The sequence below is a fragment of the Silene latifolia genome, chromosome 11 (genome assembly GCF_048544455.1).
Source record: "Silene latifolia isolate original U9 population chromosome 11, ASM4854445v1, whole genome shotgun sequence".
NCBI lineage: Eukaryota > Viridiplantae > Streptophyta > Magnoliopsida > Caryophyllales > Caryophyllaceae > Silene > Silene latifolia.
Genome location: NC_133536.1, coordinates 161,510,769 through 161,529,738, shown reverse-complemented (window position 1 = coordinate 161,529,738; position 18,970 = coordinate 161,510,769). Strand labels below are relative to the sequence as shown.

The window sequence follows — 18,970 nt, the reverse complement described above, 5'->3', positions numbered from 1 at the left end:
CACTTCCTCGACTCTATCCAATATCTCATAGGGGCCAATAAACTTTTGGCTCAACTTGCCTCTTTTCCCAAATCTCATAACTCTTGTCATGGGTGAAACTATGAGTAGTACCTTGTCTCCTACCACAAATTCAATGTCACTTCTCCTCAAGTCGGCATAACTTTTTTGCCAATCTTGTGCCGCCCTCATCTTGTCTCGAATTACATGGACTTGGTCGATCATGTCTTGGATCATTTGAGGTCCCAACAAGACGGATTCGGTGCTATCATTCCAACAAATCGGACTTCGGCATTTTCTTCCGTATAAAGCTTCAAACGGTGCCATTCCAATGCTAGCGTGGTAGCTATTGTTGTAAGAGAATTCAATAAAATGTAGCCTATCTTCCCAAGAACCCCGAAACTCTAGAATGCAAGCCCTCAACATATGTTCCTACATTTGGATGATCCTTTCCATTTGTCCATTAATTGTTGGGTGGAAGGTCGTACTCATCTTCAATTGGGTACCTAATGAGCTTTGAAGTTCTTGCCAAAATCTTAAAATGAATCGCGAATTTCGGTCCGACACAATGTCCTTTGGGAATCCATGAGGTTTGACCACATATTTCCAATAGGCATTTGCCAACTCTACCTTGCTCCAAGTGTCCTTCATTGCAATGAAATGAGCCGACTTGGTCAACCTATCTATAATGACCCAAATCATGTTGTTCCCCTTTTGAGTTCTTGGTAGTCTGACTATGAAATCCATAGATATCGACTCCCACTTCCATTCCGAAACATCTAAGGGTTGTACTTTCGTTTGTGGTCTCTTGTGTTCCTCCTTCACTCTTTGGCAAGTCAAGCATCGTGCCATAAATTCCGCCACTTCCCTCTTCATATTTGACCACCAAAAGGTCTTCTTAAGATACTTGTACAACTTATCGCCACCCGGGTGCACCGAATAAGGCGTGTTATGAGCTTCATTCATTATCTTTTTTCTTAAGCTAATAATCACATAGCATACAACATCTCCCCTTGAATCTAAAGCTTCTATCCTCATGCAACTAAAATATTGAGGGCTCTCCTCTTTCTAGCACTCCTTTCTACTCTTGGATCTTCACATTACTTGTTTGTTTCTCCCGAATTTCGTTGTATAACTCGGGTTCCAAAGTCAAGTCTCCCATGGTTTCTCCCTTCCATATCACATGGATACCCATTCCCGTGACTTCTTCCTTCAACCTTAACATGGATAAGGCGGTATACAAGGAGTGCACCGACTTCCTAATCAAGGCATCCGCCACCACATTAGCTTTCCCTTCATGATAGATTATCTCCATGTCATAATCCCCAATGATTTCAATCCATCTCCTTTGTCTCATGTTCAACTCCTTTTGGGTGTAGATATACTTCAAGCTTTTGTGGTGGGAAAATACCTTAAAGGTTGCTCCATACAAGTAGTGCCTCTAAATTTTCAAGGCAAAGACAACGGCTCCCAATTCTAGGTCGTGGGTTGGGTAGTTCTCCTTATAGCTCTTCAGTTGCCGCGATGCATAGGCAATGACTCTACTATTTTGCATAAGCACACATCCTAAGGCATTCTTTGAAGTATAGGTGTATACTTTAAAATTCTCACTCCTTTCCGGCAAGGCTAAGACCGGGGCCGTGGTTAGGCGCTCCTTTAGGGTCAAGAAGGTCGTCTCACAACTCATGTCCCACTTGAAACAGTTCTCTTTTCTCATCAACGATGTCAAGGGTCTAGCAATCTTGGAGAAGTCTTTCACGAATGGGCGATAATACCCGGCTAGGCCTACGAAGCTTTGAATTTACGCTACATTCTTGGGTGCCACCCACTTAGACACGGCCTCAATCTTGGTAGGATCCACGACAACTCCTTTCCTTGATATTACATGGCCTAAGAAAGCCACCTTCTCCAACCAAAACTCGCACTTACTAAGCTTTGCATAAAGTTGGTGCTCCCTTAAGGTTTGCAAAACGATTCTTAGGTGCTCCTCGTGCTCTTCCTTGGTCTTGGAGTAGACCAAAATATCGTCTATGAAAACCACCACGAATGTGTCCAAGTACGGACTAAACACCCTATTCATGAGATCTATAAAAGTGGTCGGTGCATTTGTTAACCCAAATGGCATTACCACGAACTCATAATGCCCGTACCTTGATCTAAAAGTGGTCTTTGGGATGTACTCATCCTTGATCTTCAATTGGTGATAGCCCGATCGTAGGTCAATCTTTCAAAATACACCGGCTCCACTAAGTTGGTCAAACAAATCATCGATCCTTTGTAGAGGGTACTTGTTCTTGACGGTGACATTATTCAACTCCCTATAATTGATGCATAATCTCAAGGTCCCGTCCTTATTCTTTACAAATAGAACTGGTGCTCCCCATGGCGAAACACTCGTCTAATGTAACCCTTATCCGCCAATTCCCGGAGTTGTTTCTTTATTCTTCCAATTCTTTTGAACCCATCCGGTACGGGGCCTTAGAGATTGGTCCTGCACCCGGTTTCAAGTCCACTCCGAATTCTACTTCTCTTGGAGGAGGTAAGCCGGGTAACTCCTCCGAAAACACATCCTCAGAGTCTTTTACTACCGGTATCTCATGAGCTTGTGGTCCTTTCATACTAGTGTCCCATACATGACACAAGAGCATAGGATAACCGTTCTTCAAACATGTTTTCAAGGTCATCATCGAAAATAGTTTCACTCTTGGTTTGACTAAATAACCTTTGTATGACACCCTAGCACCTTTGGGTCCTTTCAAAGCGATTTTCTTTTGATGGAAATCTATATTGGCTTTGTGTCTACTTAGCCAATTCATCCCTAGGATTACTGATGCGTGTTTTAAATATGTTGTTTTACGCCCTATTTTACATGCATTTCAGAGCTCATTTGTGTAGTTTATGCTACTATTTGCCCCATTTTGTCTACGTTCGTATTTTTATGTAATATTGCAGATTTATGCGGAAATAAGTAGATATCGAGCTAAATCCGTCCCCGAGTATCTTGCATTGCATTTGACATGAAGTATTTACACAAGAAACGAACTTGGTGCACATTTCGAGGCCTGAAAGACAACTTTATGAAGAATTAGGAGCCAACTACCAGCTAAAGCAGTCGATCGACTGGTCTTCATGGTCGATCGACCAGAGCACGAAGAACAGAAGCTACTGTACAGCGTAGGTTGGTCGATCGACTGAGCTGCATGGTCGATCGACCAAACCGTTAATTCTGACGTGAATTAATAGAACGAGATTTCCAAAGCCCATTGTAATTAGGTTTAGGAATAAGAGTTGCGTTGTTTTCCTATATAACGTAACCTTAGTTTTCAGAATAATCATCCAGTTTTATCATCAAGTTCTTAAGATACAATTCGATAGTCAATAGTTTAGTTTGTTCTTTCATTAATAAAGTTTCTTTTTGCATTCGGTTTTGATCTTTCCTCTGCAATTCCTCTATACGGTATTCTTCTGTTCTAATATTCAGTTTTATTGCATTCATTCGTAGTATAGAATTGCTAGGTTAGAATTCCCAAAGTCGATTATCGTTTTATGTTAATTGTTCATTTAATTAATTTAACCATGAATTCCGTATCTTTATTTGTTAATCTTATTATTGCTTTTGTCATAATCATGTGTAGCTAAATACCCTGTGCTAGGATGTAGGGAATCTGTAGAAGTAGGCGGCGTAGAATAGTGACCTGAATCACGCCATGGTCGATCGACCGCAGACCCTGGTCGATCGACTGGCCACGTGAGTTTTGTTTCGTTTTAATTAATTTAATAGCTATATTTGACGAATCGGGTGCACACGACTAGTTGAATGCCTAGGAATTGACCGACCCAATAAAGATCGAAAGATAGGGGAGGGAAATAGACTGCCTAATTAAGACGACTAAATTAATAAGATCAAGAGATAAGTTAATTTAGCCTTTTAAATCACTTTTCAGGAGGAAAGTTAGCATTAGTGATATTAGGGATCTGTAGCGAGATCGAAAGATGTTACCTGTTAAGAAAGGACCGAGAGGACTTCTTATTTTACCGTCTCACGTGATTATTTCAGACTTACCTAGGATGCTTCCGCCGAAACTATAGTGAGCCGACCAACTTAGCACCCTTTTAATATTTGATTTCATCTACTAGCTTAGTTTACTTTTCATTTATTGCCTTTAGTTATAGATCAACTCAAATCAAATCCCCCTCACATTTGTTGCCTTAGACAAGAATTAGACAACTATAAATTACATTCGCCTCTCTGTGGTTCGACCCTGACTGCCACTAGCTATAGTAGTAGTTTGGAAATATAAATTTATCTTTGGTACTCTACGACGGTATCAAATTTTTGCGCCGTTGCCGGGGAGGCAATTGGTTAAATTTTTAGTTGTTTTTATTTTAGTCTTTTTTCTAGTTTAAGGGACATCTGTTCCTTAAACTTTTCTCATATTCTTCTTGTAGTTTCCTCTTATGCGCAAGTCACAGGGTGGTGAATTGAGACCATTAGATCCTGAGATCGAAAGGACTTTGCGCGAGTTGAGACGATCATCTAGGGTATTGCCGACAGAGGAAGAGCTGAGTACTCTGTCCAGTTACTACGAGAATGCTTTATTTGAGGAGGATCCACCTTCATCTCCTGTTTCCACTTCTTCAACTGAGATCGTCACATCTCCAGACATGGATGAAGAAGCAAGTATAGCCAGTCACTCCGAGCCAACAGCTGAGAATCTCTATAAGGGATTCGCATTACCAGGGATGGACAGAAAATTTGAACCAAAACCATCTTACATCAACTTGGTTGAGAGAAACCAATTCGGGGGAGCTGCAAATGAAGATGCAGCTAAACATATGGAGACATTCATTGACTACTGCTGTTCTATACCAACACCAGCAGGTGTGACCCAGGACCAGGTGAAGGAGACGATGTTCATATTCTCGCTTCGGGATGCCGCAAGGGAATGGTACCGAGATCTGGATCGAGCTGCCAACGGGATCACTGATTGGAAGTCACTGGCCCTAGCATTCTACAAGAAATATTTCTCTGCGTCGAAGACCAATACCATTAGAGCTCAGATCACGAGCTTTAAACAGGGTCCTGATGATAATTTTCATGAGGCGTGAGTCCGTTTTAAGAAGCTGGTGTGAACTATTCCGCACCATGGGTTCGAGAAATGGAGCCTATGCAATCAATTTTATAATGGGCTTTATGACGATCAGAGGGCTATCCTGGATGCGGCAGCTAATGGCAGATTCCAGGAGAATGTTGGAGAAACTAAGGGGTGGAAAATTATTGATGATTTGGCCACCCATAAAGCTGAGTATGGAAATTCCAGGGGAAATCAAAGGAGAGCTGCTGAATCCCCTTCTGTAGCTGCATTAGAGGCTCTTACGGCGAGATTTGATAAGTACGAGTTGGGAGGAGCTTCAAAAGGAGGGATTTATCAAGTGAATCTTTGTGTCGAGACGGTCCTTTCGTGCAAGAGATGTGGAGGAGAAGGACATGTTGCAGATTTTTGTCCTAATCCTTATGAGTCTTGTGCTGCTTTTAAACATTATAGGCAGACAAACACTTATTTTGAGCCGAATGTCCATCCAAACTTGAGGTGGAGTAGCCAGAATGTCCAAAATCCGACTCCACCTCCACAGCAGCAGAACTATGTGCCCCCTCATAAGCAGCAGCAGCCATACCAAAAGCCTCCATATGTCCCTCAGCAGCAGCAGCAGTCCCATGGCTCCGATTTTGCCGAGTTGAAAAATTTGTTGCTGAAAGAGTCTCAAGCTAGAGAGGCCGGGATGAAAATATTGGAGAGCCAAATTGCTCAATTGGCTAGCAAGAGTGCAACTCGAGCTCTGGGGCAATTACCGTCTCAGCCGGATCAAAAAGAGACCCTAAATGCTATCACCTTGAGGAGTGGGTATACCCTTGATGGGCCCGCTATGGTCGAGGAAGCTACTGAAAAAGATGAGGCGGAACCGAGTAAGAAGAAGGCAGTAACGAACAATAGGAAGAAAAAGACGATCAGCAGGTATGTCAGTCAATCGACTGACATACCCGGTCGATCGACTGAATCGCGAAATACTACAGCTTCTGGTTCTGTTGAAGTCAGTCGATCGACTGAGGACGCTGCTAATCATGAACCTTTTCGTCCTCCAATGCCAGATAACTTGAGAGACCACTTGTTTCGGGGTACGATGACTCCGAAATTATTGAGGCAAGACCCAAATGCTGATGGGTCTGTTCTGGTTCCAAAGTATGACCCAATGACAATTAATGGCTCATTTTTGAGACGGTCTGAAGAAGGTTCGAGCTATAACAAGGAGAAGGTAGTGGATTTTCAGCCTAAATCCACCGATGCCGGTGTAAGAGATCTAGAGGAGAGGGCTAAGTTGCTTCTTACAGCCCCCTATCCGGAGAGACTAGTGCCGACGAAGGAACAGGTATCGTTTCACAAATTTGAAAATGTTATTCGTAGCTTAAATGTACAAGTTCCTTTTCTTGAATTAGTTAATCAAGTGCCTGCTTACATGAAATTTCTGAAGCAACTTTTGTCTAAAAAGAAGTCACTTAAAACTGTGCAATCTGTCGCACTAACTGAGGAGTCATGTTCTTATTTGACCCATACTGCTCCTCACAACCTAGAAGACCCAGGTAACTTTTCAGTCCCATGTAGTATTGGCACCTTTTATATTGAGAAGGCCTCGTGTGACCTAGGAGCCAGTATTAGTGTAATGCCTTTGAGTCTTGCTAGAAAGTTGAAATTGACTAGGTTTGCAGTTACTAACATGACAGTACAGATGGCTGATCGATCTGCGGTCCAGCCTATAGAAGTCTTAGAAGACATTCCGGTGCAAATAGGAAAGTTCTTTTTCCCTGTTGACTTCGTTGTGTTAGATATGCCCGAGGATGCTCACATTCCTATCATTTTGGGTAGACCATTCCTGCACACTACTGGTGCAGTTATAGATGTTGGCTCAGGGACATTGACTTTTAAGGTAGGGAAACATTCCATTGTCTTTGCCCAGACAGCTAAGAAGAAAGATCATATGTGGCCAATCACTTGTAATACGATTTCTGAAAAGAAATCTTATTTTGTGCTTTCTGATATGCCTGCCCCTATGCCTATTCCTGTTGTAACACCTCCGCCCCATATTGGGAGCAAATTGGAGGAAGATTCTTCTGTATTGGATGTTGCAGGAGCTGGTTTGGGGAAGGAAGAGCCGCATGTTGCTCCAGCTGTGAAAGAGCCAATCGTTCAAAGAGGCGACTTAGGATGTCTTAGCTATGGCACTGATGAGGAGCCTGTAAAAGTGACGGAGTCCGATTTGGATTTTGACAAGTCAGATGAAGTTATTGATTGGGGAGATGATGAAGCTGTTGATCCGTTGAGTTCTGCGGATGTTGAAATTGATAGGAGTGCAGCTGAGGAGATGAGCACTGTAGAGGCTACTTCTTGTAGCCAGGAGCCGAGCAAGTGGGCCATTCCGTGGCCATTCTTGATCAACTATTAGTTGATTAAGACTTTACAAAACATCTTATTGCTTTTGGACTTTTTATTGCTTTGGTGTGCGCGAGACTTCGCATTTTAATAAGTTTGCTTAGGATTTTAAATACTTTAGACTGTTACTTTGGGTTTTGCGCAATTTCGGGCGCGTTATTATGTGTATTTGCAGGTTTATAGATCATGTTGGCTCAATTTATTGAGCTAATTCGAAGAAAATCAGAACTTACAGCAGGTTTTTCAGTCGATCGACTGCCTCCTATGGTCGATCGATTGAGCTGCGAATCCCAGGAGCTTCTGTTCCTGTTCACTCTGGTCGATCGACTGGGTGATGTGGTCGATCGACCGCCCAGCGCTGCTGTACCTGTTTTCGATCATTCCCCTGCTGTGTTTGATCGATTTATGGAGTTGAGGGAGTCTTTTCTCCACTTTATTCTCCGACTCATTTCTGTTTACTTCTGTTTCTTTATTTTACACATAATTTTGCGTTTAATGAATTGTTTTCTCAGATTTACACACGGTACTTTTGTTTGTCTTTTCAGGTACCTATGGTAGCACTGCTGGCTACTAAAACCTCCTAGCTCACGCTGGTTTGGAGAGGTTTTCTTTTGCTGCGCTTAAAGTCTTGTGAGTTTCCGAGTCCTTACTTCGTGTCTTGTTTAGTTAATTTATCGCAAAAATTCCCGTTTCCCTTTTATTTCATTACATGATTTTGCACAATGGGGACATTGTGTGATTTGGTTTGGGGAAAGGTTTTGCGTAGCTTTCATATGTCTTTGTATTCACGTTTAATTATCCTGTTTGCATTGTTATTTAAATTCTCCATATATACAGAAAATTGAAAAAAAAAATTTCAACAATTTCAAAAAAATACAAAAATATCATGTTTATTTTAGCATATAGGTTGAGTCGGAACGGTAGTATATCAATGATGACATTGCATTTTCAGCTGTTTATGCCTAAGCCGTGCTGAATTGACATGTTATTAGTAGAACCTCATATGCATATCTACGAGTTTTCGTTAATATCTTGCTGAACTTGAAACTTGACTTAGATTTTGGCAAACTACATCATTTTCTGAGTTTTAGAGCCTATAACTGGTGACATCCATGACCAGTTTATCTAGGATTGTGAGTAGTTACTCCTTATGAGGCGTGTTACATTAATTTGCATAAATATGAACTTAATCTGCTTAATACCTGTATGCATTCGGTTTGTGGTTTGTTGACACATGTGGAAGAGGTTTCCTTTATTTATTTTGCCCATAAGCTTCACAAAGCCAAAAATAGCCTTTTGTCCCTTTTACTACATCCTATATTCAGCCTGCCTTTGTCAAGCTAGTAGTATTAGTCTTTGGGAATGTTCTTATTATTTTTGGTTGCGTTTGCTCTTATTGAGAACATGTTGGTGAAATGGTGGAAGGGAAGAAAGGAAATAAGTTTGAAAAAAATATAGAAAAAGAATAAAAAAGAAAAGAGAACAAAAACGAGAACAGTGCTCGACAAAAGAGCTAAATCCGGTCGATCGACTGACCATCTTGGTCGATCGACTGCAGCCCGAGAAAAGGAAAATTCGAAAATCACATGGTTGGAGTTTTGATTAGTTGGTGATTTTATTCCCATGCTTTATTATCATCATTTGGGGACTTACAATTGTATTTGAGATTTTGAGATTTGTGCTTGATAATTAGCACCGGGTTTATTGTTGAATTTTGAGCAAGAAGTTGGATGTTGTCATATGTTTTTGTTTAGGTACTAGCTTGATCACCTATACCTCTACATTCCCATAATTTTTTTGCCTCTTCTTTCCCATAGCCTCACATATCCATACTTACCTCGGCATGTGTCATGGTCATTTGTTCGGTTGGAATGCATATGTATGGTTGTAGATATTATTTTCAAATTAGATTGCAGGCATGTTCTTATAGGTCGTAGTTAGGTGAGTGTCACTACAAAATGAATTCTTTCTATCTTATACATTATTCACCTGTGCCTATGAGTGATTCGAGCGACCCGTGAGAGTCCAATTTGATAAGTCTCTATAGTTGACGGTTCAACAGTTTTTAACGACTACATAACTCGTTTGCATGATTCATATTGCTAGTTGATTGTTAGTTATTGCATTAAATTGGTTTGGGCTATTCGGTTTGCATTTTGATCTGAGATTGAACTCGTTCCATTAGGTTTTAGGATCGAGTCTAGTTCTTGCTTGGGGACAAGCACGGGTTTGGTTTGGGGAAGTTTGATGCTTGTCTTAAATATGTTGTTTTACGCCCTATTTTACACGCATTTCAGAGCTCATTTGTGTAGTTTATGCTACAATTTGCCCCATTTCGTCTACTTTCGTATTTTTATGTAATATTGCAGATTTATGCGGAAATAAGTAGATATCGAGCTAAATCCGTCCCCGAGTATCTTGCATTGCATTTGACATGAAGTATTTACACAAGAAATAAACTTGGTGCGTATTTCGAGGCCTGAAAGACAACTTTATGAAGAAATAGGATACAAGTACCAGCTAAAGCAGTAGATCGACTGGTCTTCATGGTCGATCGACCAGAGCACGAAGAACAGAAGCTACTGTACAGCGTAGGTTGGTCGATCGACTGAGCTGCATGGTCGATCGACCAAACCGTTAATTCTGACGTGAATTAATAGAACGAGATTTCCAAAGCCCATTGTAATTAGGTTTAGGAATAAGAGTTGCGTTGTTTTCCTATATAACGTAACCTTAGTTTTCAGAATAATCATCCAGTTTTATCATCAAGTTCTTAAGATACAATTCGATAGTCAATAGTTTAGTTTGTTCTTTCATTAATAAAGTTTCTTTTTGCATTCGGTTTTGATCTTTCCTCTGCAATTCCTCTATACGGTATTCTTCTGTTCTAGTATTTAGTTTTATTGCATTCATTCGTAGTATAGAATTGCTAGGTTAGAATTCCCAAAGCCGATTATCCTTTTATGTTAATTGTTCATTTAATTGTTTTATCCATGAATTCCGTATCTTTATTTGTTAATCTTATTATTGCTTTTGTCATAATAATGAGTAGCTAAATACCCTGTGCTAGGATGTAGGGAATCTGTAGAAGTAGGCGGCGTAGAGTAGTGACCTGAATCGGGCCATGGTCGATCGACCGCAGACCCTGGTCGATCGACCGCAGACCCTGGTCGATCGACTGGCCACGTGAGTTTTGTTTCGTTTTAATTAATTTAATTGCTATATTTGACGAATCGATTGCACGCGACTAGTTGAATGCCTAGGAATTGACCTACCCAATAAAGATCGAAAGATAGGGGAGGGAAATAGACTGCCTAATTAAGACGACTAAATTAATAAGATCGAGAGATAAGTTAATTTAGCCTTTTAAATCACTTTTCAGGACGAAAGTTAGCATTAGTGATATTAGGGACCTGTAGCGAGATCGAAAGATGCTACCTGTTAAGAAAGGACCGAGAGGACTTCTTATTTTCCCGTCTCACATGATTGTTTCAGACTTACCTAGGATGCTGCCGCCGAAACTATAGTGAACCGACCATCTTAGCACCCTTTTAATATTTGATTTCATCTACTATCTAGCTTAGTTTACTTTTCATTTATTGCCTTTAGTTATAGATCAACTCAAATCAAATCCTCCTCACATTTGTTACCTTAGACTAGAATTAGACAACTATAAATTACATTCGCCTCTCTGTGGTTCGACCCTGACTGCCACTAGCTATAGTAGTAGTTTGAAAATATAAATTTATCTTTGGTACTCTACGACGGTATCAATTACTTCAAATCCCTCTAAAGGAAATTCAAAGAGGTTTACCGGAAAGTTGGTTTTATGTACTATGACCGACACTTCCTTATACACTTTTGAACATATGATGAACTCTCCCGAAGGTAAGGACACATCGTCATTGGCTATTTCTCCGTCCGCTAAACCTAAAGTCGACACATGACTCTTAGACACAACAAAATGAGTGGCCCTTTGAGTCAAACAAAACGAAACAAGGATGAGAATTGATAAGGAATGTACCGGAGACATCGTGGGCATCCTCTTCGGCGCTCTTCTTATCCATGGCAAAGAGTTTGCCACTAGACTTGGGTTCACTTTGTACCGTTCTTACCAATTGGGTTGGCCTACTCCCTGAAGCATTGCCTCCCGCGAAGCTTGTTGCTCTAGATGGAGCTCCCCAGTTGAAATTTTCCCGGTTGTTGCCACCATTGAAAGTGTAGTTAGCATTCCTCGGGTTTCTCCATGCCCCCGAATTCCGGTTATTGGTCCCGCTTTGAGAAGGAGTGAAGTAGGAGTTTCCTTGCCCGAACCTCCGGTTGGGCCCTTTTTGGGTGCTAGTACACTCCAGAGTTTTGTGGCTGAGGCCACCACAATTGTAGCACCTTAATCCTCCTTCTTCACTCGCGGCTTTACCTCCGTAGCCCCCCGATCTTCCATAGTCACTTGTTGGTGCTCCTCCCGAGTAGGATCTAGCTTGATTGAAGTTAGGCTTCTTGGGTTGATATCCTCCACCTCCACCTTCAATTTCGGTCTTTCTTTTCTCCTCGGACTTCTCCTTAGCATCCTTGGTCATGCCGAGTAACCTCTCCGTGTTTCTGGCCTTAGCATAGACCTCCTTTACACTAGATACTTCTCCGGGTGGGAGCTTCAATAGGATCTTGATAGTCAATCCTCACTCAAATTTGAGAGCCAAGTGTGATTGACTAAGGTGGAGGTCTTCTACATAAGTAGCTAGCTCGTTGAAACGGATGTAGTAATCTTGAACCGTCATAGCATCGGTCATAACAAAGCACTCGAACTCCGCCTGGAGTTTGCATCTCATATGCCCAGGGGTGAATTCATTTCTCATTTATACCTTGAAGTCAGTCCAAGGGAATGTCACTCAGTCGAGTGCCTCAACTTACATAATGTTTCCAGAAATCCCTCCATGGTCTACTCGGTCGAGTGGTCTTATCACTCGGTCGAGTGAGTCCCCGACTCGGTCGAGTGTCACGACTTATAGGACGTTCAAAGAGTCTGGAAAGGCATCCACTCGATCGAGTGGCAGGGGCACTCGATCGAGTGCCTTCTAGTCCGCCGAGTCCGTTTTTCCACTTAACCGAGTACACATCATATGAGCTATTTATCCATCCCAACTCAAACAAGCCCACATATAACCCTATTTACATGTTCGTAAATGCAAGTACGGAGAAAAGTAGTGGCATAGATACAACATACAACTCACATATGATGATACTAGCACGTATGCTTACATCTATACATCCAACACATCCTTTTCAAGTTTATACTACCATTAACCATGTTATCATATAAGATATCACTAAGCATGTAATAAATCCACAACACCAAACAAGGGAATATACAACAATCATATATACCAAATACGCCCCATTACCAACGCGTAGTGATCGACTTAAGTCCAGAGGACAAGGGTACAACCTTGGGACGTATCCCAAGCTTGTCACAAGTTCTCTATGACTCAAACCGGGTTCATTTTAGATTGACTCACCCTATTTCATTGGTTCATTGGTTTAGGCTCCAAAACCGGTGTTCTAATGCAACATTGTAACACCCCCATAGGTCGGGACCTTTTTCCTTAGGGCATTTCCAACACATGGAGGCATTACAAGACTTGGTTTCCTAAGCTTGTAGTGCGAACAATCAAGTAAAGAAGTGTTTAGCATTAAACTCAAATAGTTAAGTTGTAACTAATTAAACGGTTACAAGTTTAAGGGATATAAGAGTCATCCCAATTAGTACAACCAAATCAAAGGGAATGGAGTTTAAATGTCAAAAACTAAGATAAATAAGAATGGTGACAACTAAAGAAGGCTGCTCCCCAAGTCCTCGTATCTAGCATGCTAACCTGTCAACACTGATCCCCATATGGGCGGAAATCACCATATGATTCACCACAGACATTTAAACCCAAGTGTTAACTTAATGATATAAATGTTCAATGAATACAATAACTAAGCCTACTTACTCCTGTGACAATCCAAAGGCAATAACCAACATTCCAACAAGGTATGAAAATACATGAAAGTCGTCCTCCAACACACATCTCCATAAACCGGTGACCGGGACACGCCTAAGACGCCACCACCAACACAAGGTACTCAGAACACGTCCATAGTACCGGGCGCGAGTGCGACTCGAGTCCCCTGCCGGACGTCGTGCCTCAACGACACGAGTCCCTCCATAACCCAAGTACTAAATGTGCACATCCCCCTTGTAGTTGGAAACTCCAAGAGTGACTTGAGCGGAAGACGGTTTCCCAACCGTCTTCCGTCTCCAAAATCGTAACCACGAATCCTCCAATATCCTTCATTGTCAACCAAACCATAAACAAGTCCAACCAACACAGCTATGCAACCATATTAACACAACAAGTATAATCATGCTCAATTATTCATTAATTCATTTCTTCTTATTTCATTGCTCTTTAACATGTTATAATGCAATGTAATCAACCTTGTGACAATTCACCATACTTACCTTCACATAACTATCATAAAGTCATATTATGTGATAAAACCTAATTATCAAAACATGTTATAATGCAACTACCATGAGACAAATGTAATTAATGACAATAAATGCACAATTAAACACTCATATCATTATAGCTAAGTAGGGAAAACCCTACCTCAAGCTTATCTTGGCAAATCCTCAAGCAAGCCACTAGAAGTGCTCCTCAATGAAGCTTCCTACATAATTAATGACTACATTAATTACCATAATCTACTATAATAACTATACTAATTAAATCCCTTAATTACCCATCTTAATTCTATAATCTAATTAATTATATTATAAACTATAATGATAAATTAAGGTAACTAACATAAGATTATGGGAAATAAAACATAAACCGACTTACAAAAGGATGGATGAAAAAGAAGGAAGTAAATGATAGGAAATCTTCACTTGGGGAGGCTAGGGTTTAGAGAGGATTGTTGGGTGAATATTCTAGAGAGATTTTTGAAAGTGTAGAGAGTGGTGGGAATAGGGTTAGGAAGGGTTTTGCGGTGGAAATCTAAAAATATAAGCCTTGAAGTGACCTCCCACCAAACAAACTTCCCGTATAAGATGAACTCGACCGGCACTCGGTCGAGTGGTCGGTCCACTCGATCGAGTGGGGCTCCTTTCGGTCGAGTGGACCAAATGACCACTTTTCCAGGCTTCCAGCCTACTGCCAAGGCGTACTCGGTCCTCCACTTGGGTCGAGTGAAGCTGCACTCGGCCGAGTGGACCCTTTACTCGGTCATGTGCATACTTTATAAATGTGAGGTATTACAGAATTACCTTGGTTTGGGGAGATGATGTTGTGCATAAGAGGCTTGAGGCGATTGACAATGATCTTAGGGACAATTTTATAGGTAATATTACATAGGCTAATAGGGCGAAAGTTGGATATAGTTTGGGGGGAGGGGATTTTTGGAATGAGGGAAATAGCAGTACCATTGATAGAGGCAGGCGCACACTTGGAAGTGAAGACACTTTAGATGAAGGGAACCATGTCAAATTTGATAATGTCCCAGCACCTCTTAAAAAATGCTGCATGATAGCCATCAGGCCTAGGAGCCTTATTCGAGCCAAGGGAGAAGAGTGTAAGACGAATCTCATCCTCAAAGGAGATAAAAAAGGAGGTGATATGTGGGAGTGGGTTATGGGAAGAACGATGAATAGAAAACTTATCAGTGGTGTAAAGGTTAGAGAAAAAAATGGAAATAAGGGAATCAAGAGCGTCATGGCCCACAATTGTGTGTCCAATATCATCGACAAGGGAAACAATGCGGTTCGCACAACGACGAAGAATCACCGACTTTTAGATAAAGGACGTATTTCTATCACCATCGGCGAGCCAGTTAATACGGGATCTATCTTTCCAAAATTGGTGCTCATGCTCAAGAACTTGGTTAAGATCAGAAAGGAGGGAGTCATTAAGGCTAAGGAGAAAGTCAGAATGGGGGTGAAGCAAAGGTCCCTTTGGATGCCTAAGAGTCTGGCATTCATGTGATTCTTTTTCCTAATAATGTTTCCAAAGGTTAGAGATGCCCAACTAAAGAGGGTAGAGGCGAGAACAGTGAGCTTAGAAATGACACACAGGTTAGTAGACGACCACGTCTCAGACACAAGGGGCAAAAAATTTGGGTAAGCTAATCAAAAGGATTTGACTTTGAAGGTCTTAGGTCTGGCGGAAGTGAGATTAGAAGTCTTAAGGATGATAGGGCAATGGTCGGAAGAGAGGCAGGTAAGAGGGTAGTTGTGAGAGTTGAGGAAGTTGTCAAGCCACAAATGATTAAACCAAACCCGGTCGAGGCGTTCAAAAATAGTGTTAATACAACGACGAATGGTCCAAGTGAACTTAGGCCCATAGGACCCAATATCAATAAGGTTACAACTATCCATGGTTGAATTGAAAATATTGACTCTGTTTAGCTTAATGCCACGTCCACCCAACTTGTCAGCAGTACAAGTCACCTTATTGAAGTCACCAATGCAATTCCAAGGAGTATTAAGTTTTTGAGAAAGGGTAGTAAGTTCATTCCAAAGGCTAGCATGATTTCTAAATTTGGGACTCGGATAAATAGCTGATAATAAGAAAACAAAGTTAGTCGAAAGTACCTGGACCACCATATTAATAATTTGAGTTCCCTTGTTGACAAGAGTAATAGCAGCCACCCTCACATTCCATAAAATAATAATTCCGCCAGTGGAACCCACTGGATCCAAGATCTCCCAGGAGTCAAAAGGGAGACGGCGCATGATGGTCAGGGAATTAGGCGAAGAAACTCTGGTTTCAGAAAGGATGACAATATTTGGCTTATAGGTGTTAATCAAGTAAGGGAGGTGGGTAGAGAAAGAAGGCCTGGCAATACCACGACAATTCCAGTAGAGGATGTTTATATTTTTTGGTACCAAGAAGGAATTAACTAGCTCGGTCAGAGCTCCCGGACTGTCCACGTTCTCCACCACGTCGAGTTCTCGATCTAGACGGGCGCTGAAGAACCTGCAGTTTGTTCTGCACATTGTCATGAATAGTGCCCTGTGGTTTTTTTCGTTGTCCCAACTGATCCACAGTTCCAGTTGTCTCATTCGAATCATTGTTCGAAATATCGTCACTGAGTTTGTGTAACTCGCGACTCGGAGATGCTTCGAATCTAAGCTCAACAAAAAAGGTTTCCCACAATCAAGACATAATGGGTGTGGGGTCCAAAAGGAACTCTAAGGAGTTTGGGAGCACCAAGTCTGGGTGAAAGAGGTGATTGGATCGGACAAACCACCTGATGAAGCAAGTTGGGGCGGGCGGTAGGGTTTGGAGATCCGAAAGGTCTGGGAGGTGAGCAGGGGCAATGCAACGGTTTGGTAACTTGGTGTTGATCAAGCTTATGCTCAGACACAACAGAGGGGGTGAGGATGGGTTGGCAAGAATTGATCGGAGGATGGGGACGGTTACCTAATAAGAGAAGAGGCAAGGTTCGAAGAGAAAAGTTGTTTGATTGATTGGGACTTCTGGTAGTGTAAGAAAAAGGGGTTGGTAGGATTCCACTGGTATCGCTTAGGGGTGGAGGAGAGTGATGGTCAGGGGAGCGGGATGGGGGGGGTCTGATTGCAGAAGAGAGGCTGGGGGGAGATACAATGAGGGGAGGATTAGCTGGTGCAGTATCTGGTTAATGTTGGATGTGCAAATATATTGAAAAAACTACATTATGACACTATTACTAACAACGCCAATGACAATAACACAAGAAAAATAGTAGAAACATAAACGATTGAAATAACAAACCAGATCTTTTTACATCATCTGGTCAAATATCAGCTAACTTTCAGCTAGTTTCCAAACAGTTTTAATAAAAATCAGCTACCTTTTCTGTTCATAATTTTCACCTACCTTTTCTGCTAATTTTGCCAAACAAAGCCTTAATAACTTAGAATCGGGTCATTTTTAGGTTAGTGATTGAGAGAATTTTACAAGTATATGTTTTAGAACAAAATGTTTATAATAATAATACATAAAATATTGTCTTTTATATATGTTAATAACAAATGTGATGTCAAGTTAGTTATTTGGGGATACTTTGAGTCATTTCGCATTGGACAGTTACAAGTCAGATGGCATCGGGTGGGGTTATACCGAGTCGGATCAATTACGGAGCAATAAAGATTGGGTCAAATTCGATTTGGGGTCATTTTGGGTTTTGAATCACTGTTGCGTTTGTTGAGTCCTCCGCAGTGGCCTTATAGAAGTAAGTGCATGAGACTGGCCCATAAGCAAGTGAGGTTCCATCCTAAAACCAATTGGTGATAGGAGGAGTAGCCCACTAACTTATAAGCTAGTCTCTTCACTATTATTCTACCGATGTCGGACAATGCCCCTCAAATACTTATGGGAAGAGACCTCAACAATCTCCCCATTTCACATGTGTGTGTGTGCGCTGAAACTCCCCCTCACTTGGCGCTACTCCACATCCAAAATAACCCTGTGTCGGGCCGACCATGCTACTCCGCACGATGCTACTCCGTATCTCTGGTCAACCAAGGGAGAAAGTCCAACGTTGGTGCTATTCCGCACCACGACGCTACTCCGCGCCATCTCGAGCACCGTCACCACATCGCACCTTGCGGTCCCAAGCCGAACCATCGGCTCTGATACCACTTGTTGAGTCCTCCGCAGCTAGCTTATAGAAGTAGGTGCATGAGACTGGTTCATAAGCAAGTGAGGTTCTATCCTAAAATCAATTGGTGATAGGAGGAGTAGCCCACTAACTTATAAGCTAGTCTCTTCACTATTATTCTACCGATGTGGGACAATGCTCCTCACACACATATGGGAAGAGACCTTAACAGCGTTCTTCAATTCGGGTCTCGGCTCACCCTTTTTGAGTTGGGTTGATTTTGTCAAGTGTAAAATTAACAAATACTCCCTCCATTCAACTCCAAACATAATATTTTTTTTTACACTATTCATGAACAAAGAGAATCTTTTCGATTCCTTGCAATATGTAAAACAAAATGTGGTCATATGGATCTGACCCAATGAGTCTAGGTCGAAACTTAGACCCACTGCCATCTCTAAACAGGGTGATGATTTTTAACTGACACGGCCTACTCTTTATTAGGGCCTTATAGTAGCACAAATTCTCAATGAATATGGACACTATCCGTCACAAGCTGAAGACGGATAGTTTCTCTCTCATAAAATATAAGTGGATAGTGCAAATGGTAGGGAAATGGGTACCCCACTTGCCCTCCCACTTGCATTTTGTAAGAGGGCCACTATCCATCTTCAGCTTGTGACGAATAGTGGTCGTCTTCTATGAGACGGACTGTTATAGTAGGAATATGTGTTGGACGAATGGTATTAGAAAAGTTGTTGTGGTTCCCAAGCAGTGGATTATTGTTTCATTAGCTACTAAAAAGAAGCTAATAAACTGCAGTTGTTTTTGCAAACAACAGATGAAGACCCATAAACATCTAT

The 18,970-nt window shown here is 41.5% G+C and overlaps 1 protein-coding gene across 1 annotated transcript; it reads right to left on the bottom strand.

Moving 5' to 3' along the window:
- Positions 1 to 15,651: 15,651 nt before the first annotated feature.
- Positions 15,652 to 16,521, bottom strand: LOC141614249 (uncharacterized). Its single transcript, XM_074433009.1, has one exon. The coding sequence runs from the start codon at positions 16,519 to 16,521 to the stop codon at positions 15,652 to 15,654; it is 870 nt and encodes a 289-aa protein (XP_074289110.1).
- Between the last annotated feature and the right edge of the window lie 2,449 nt (positions 16,522 to 18,970).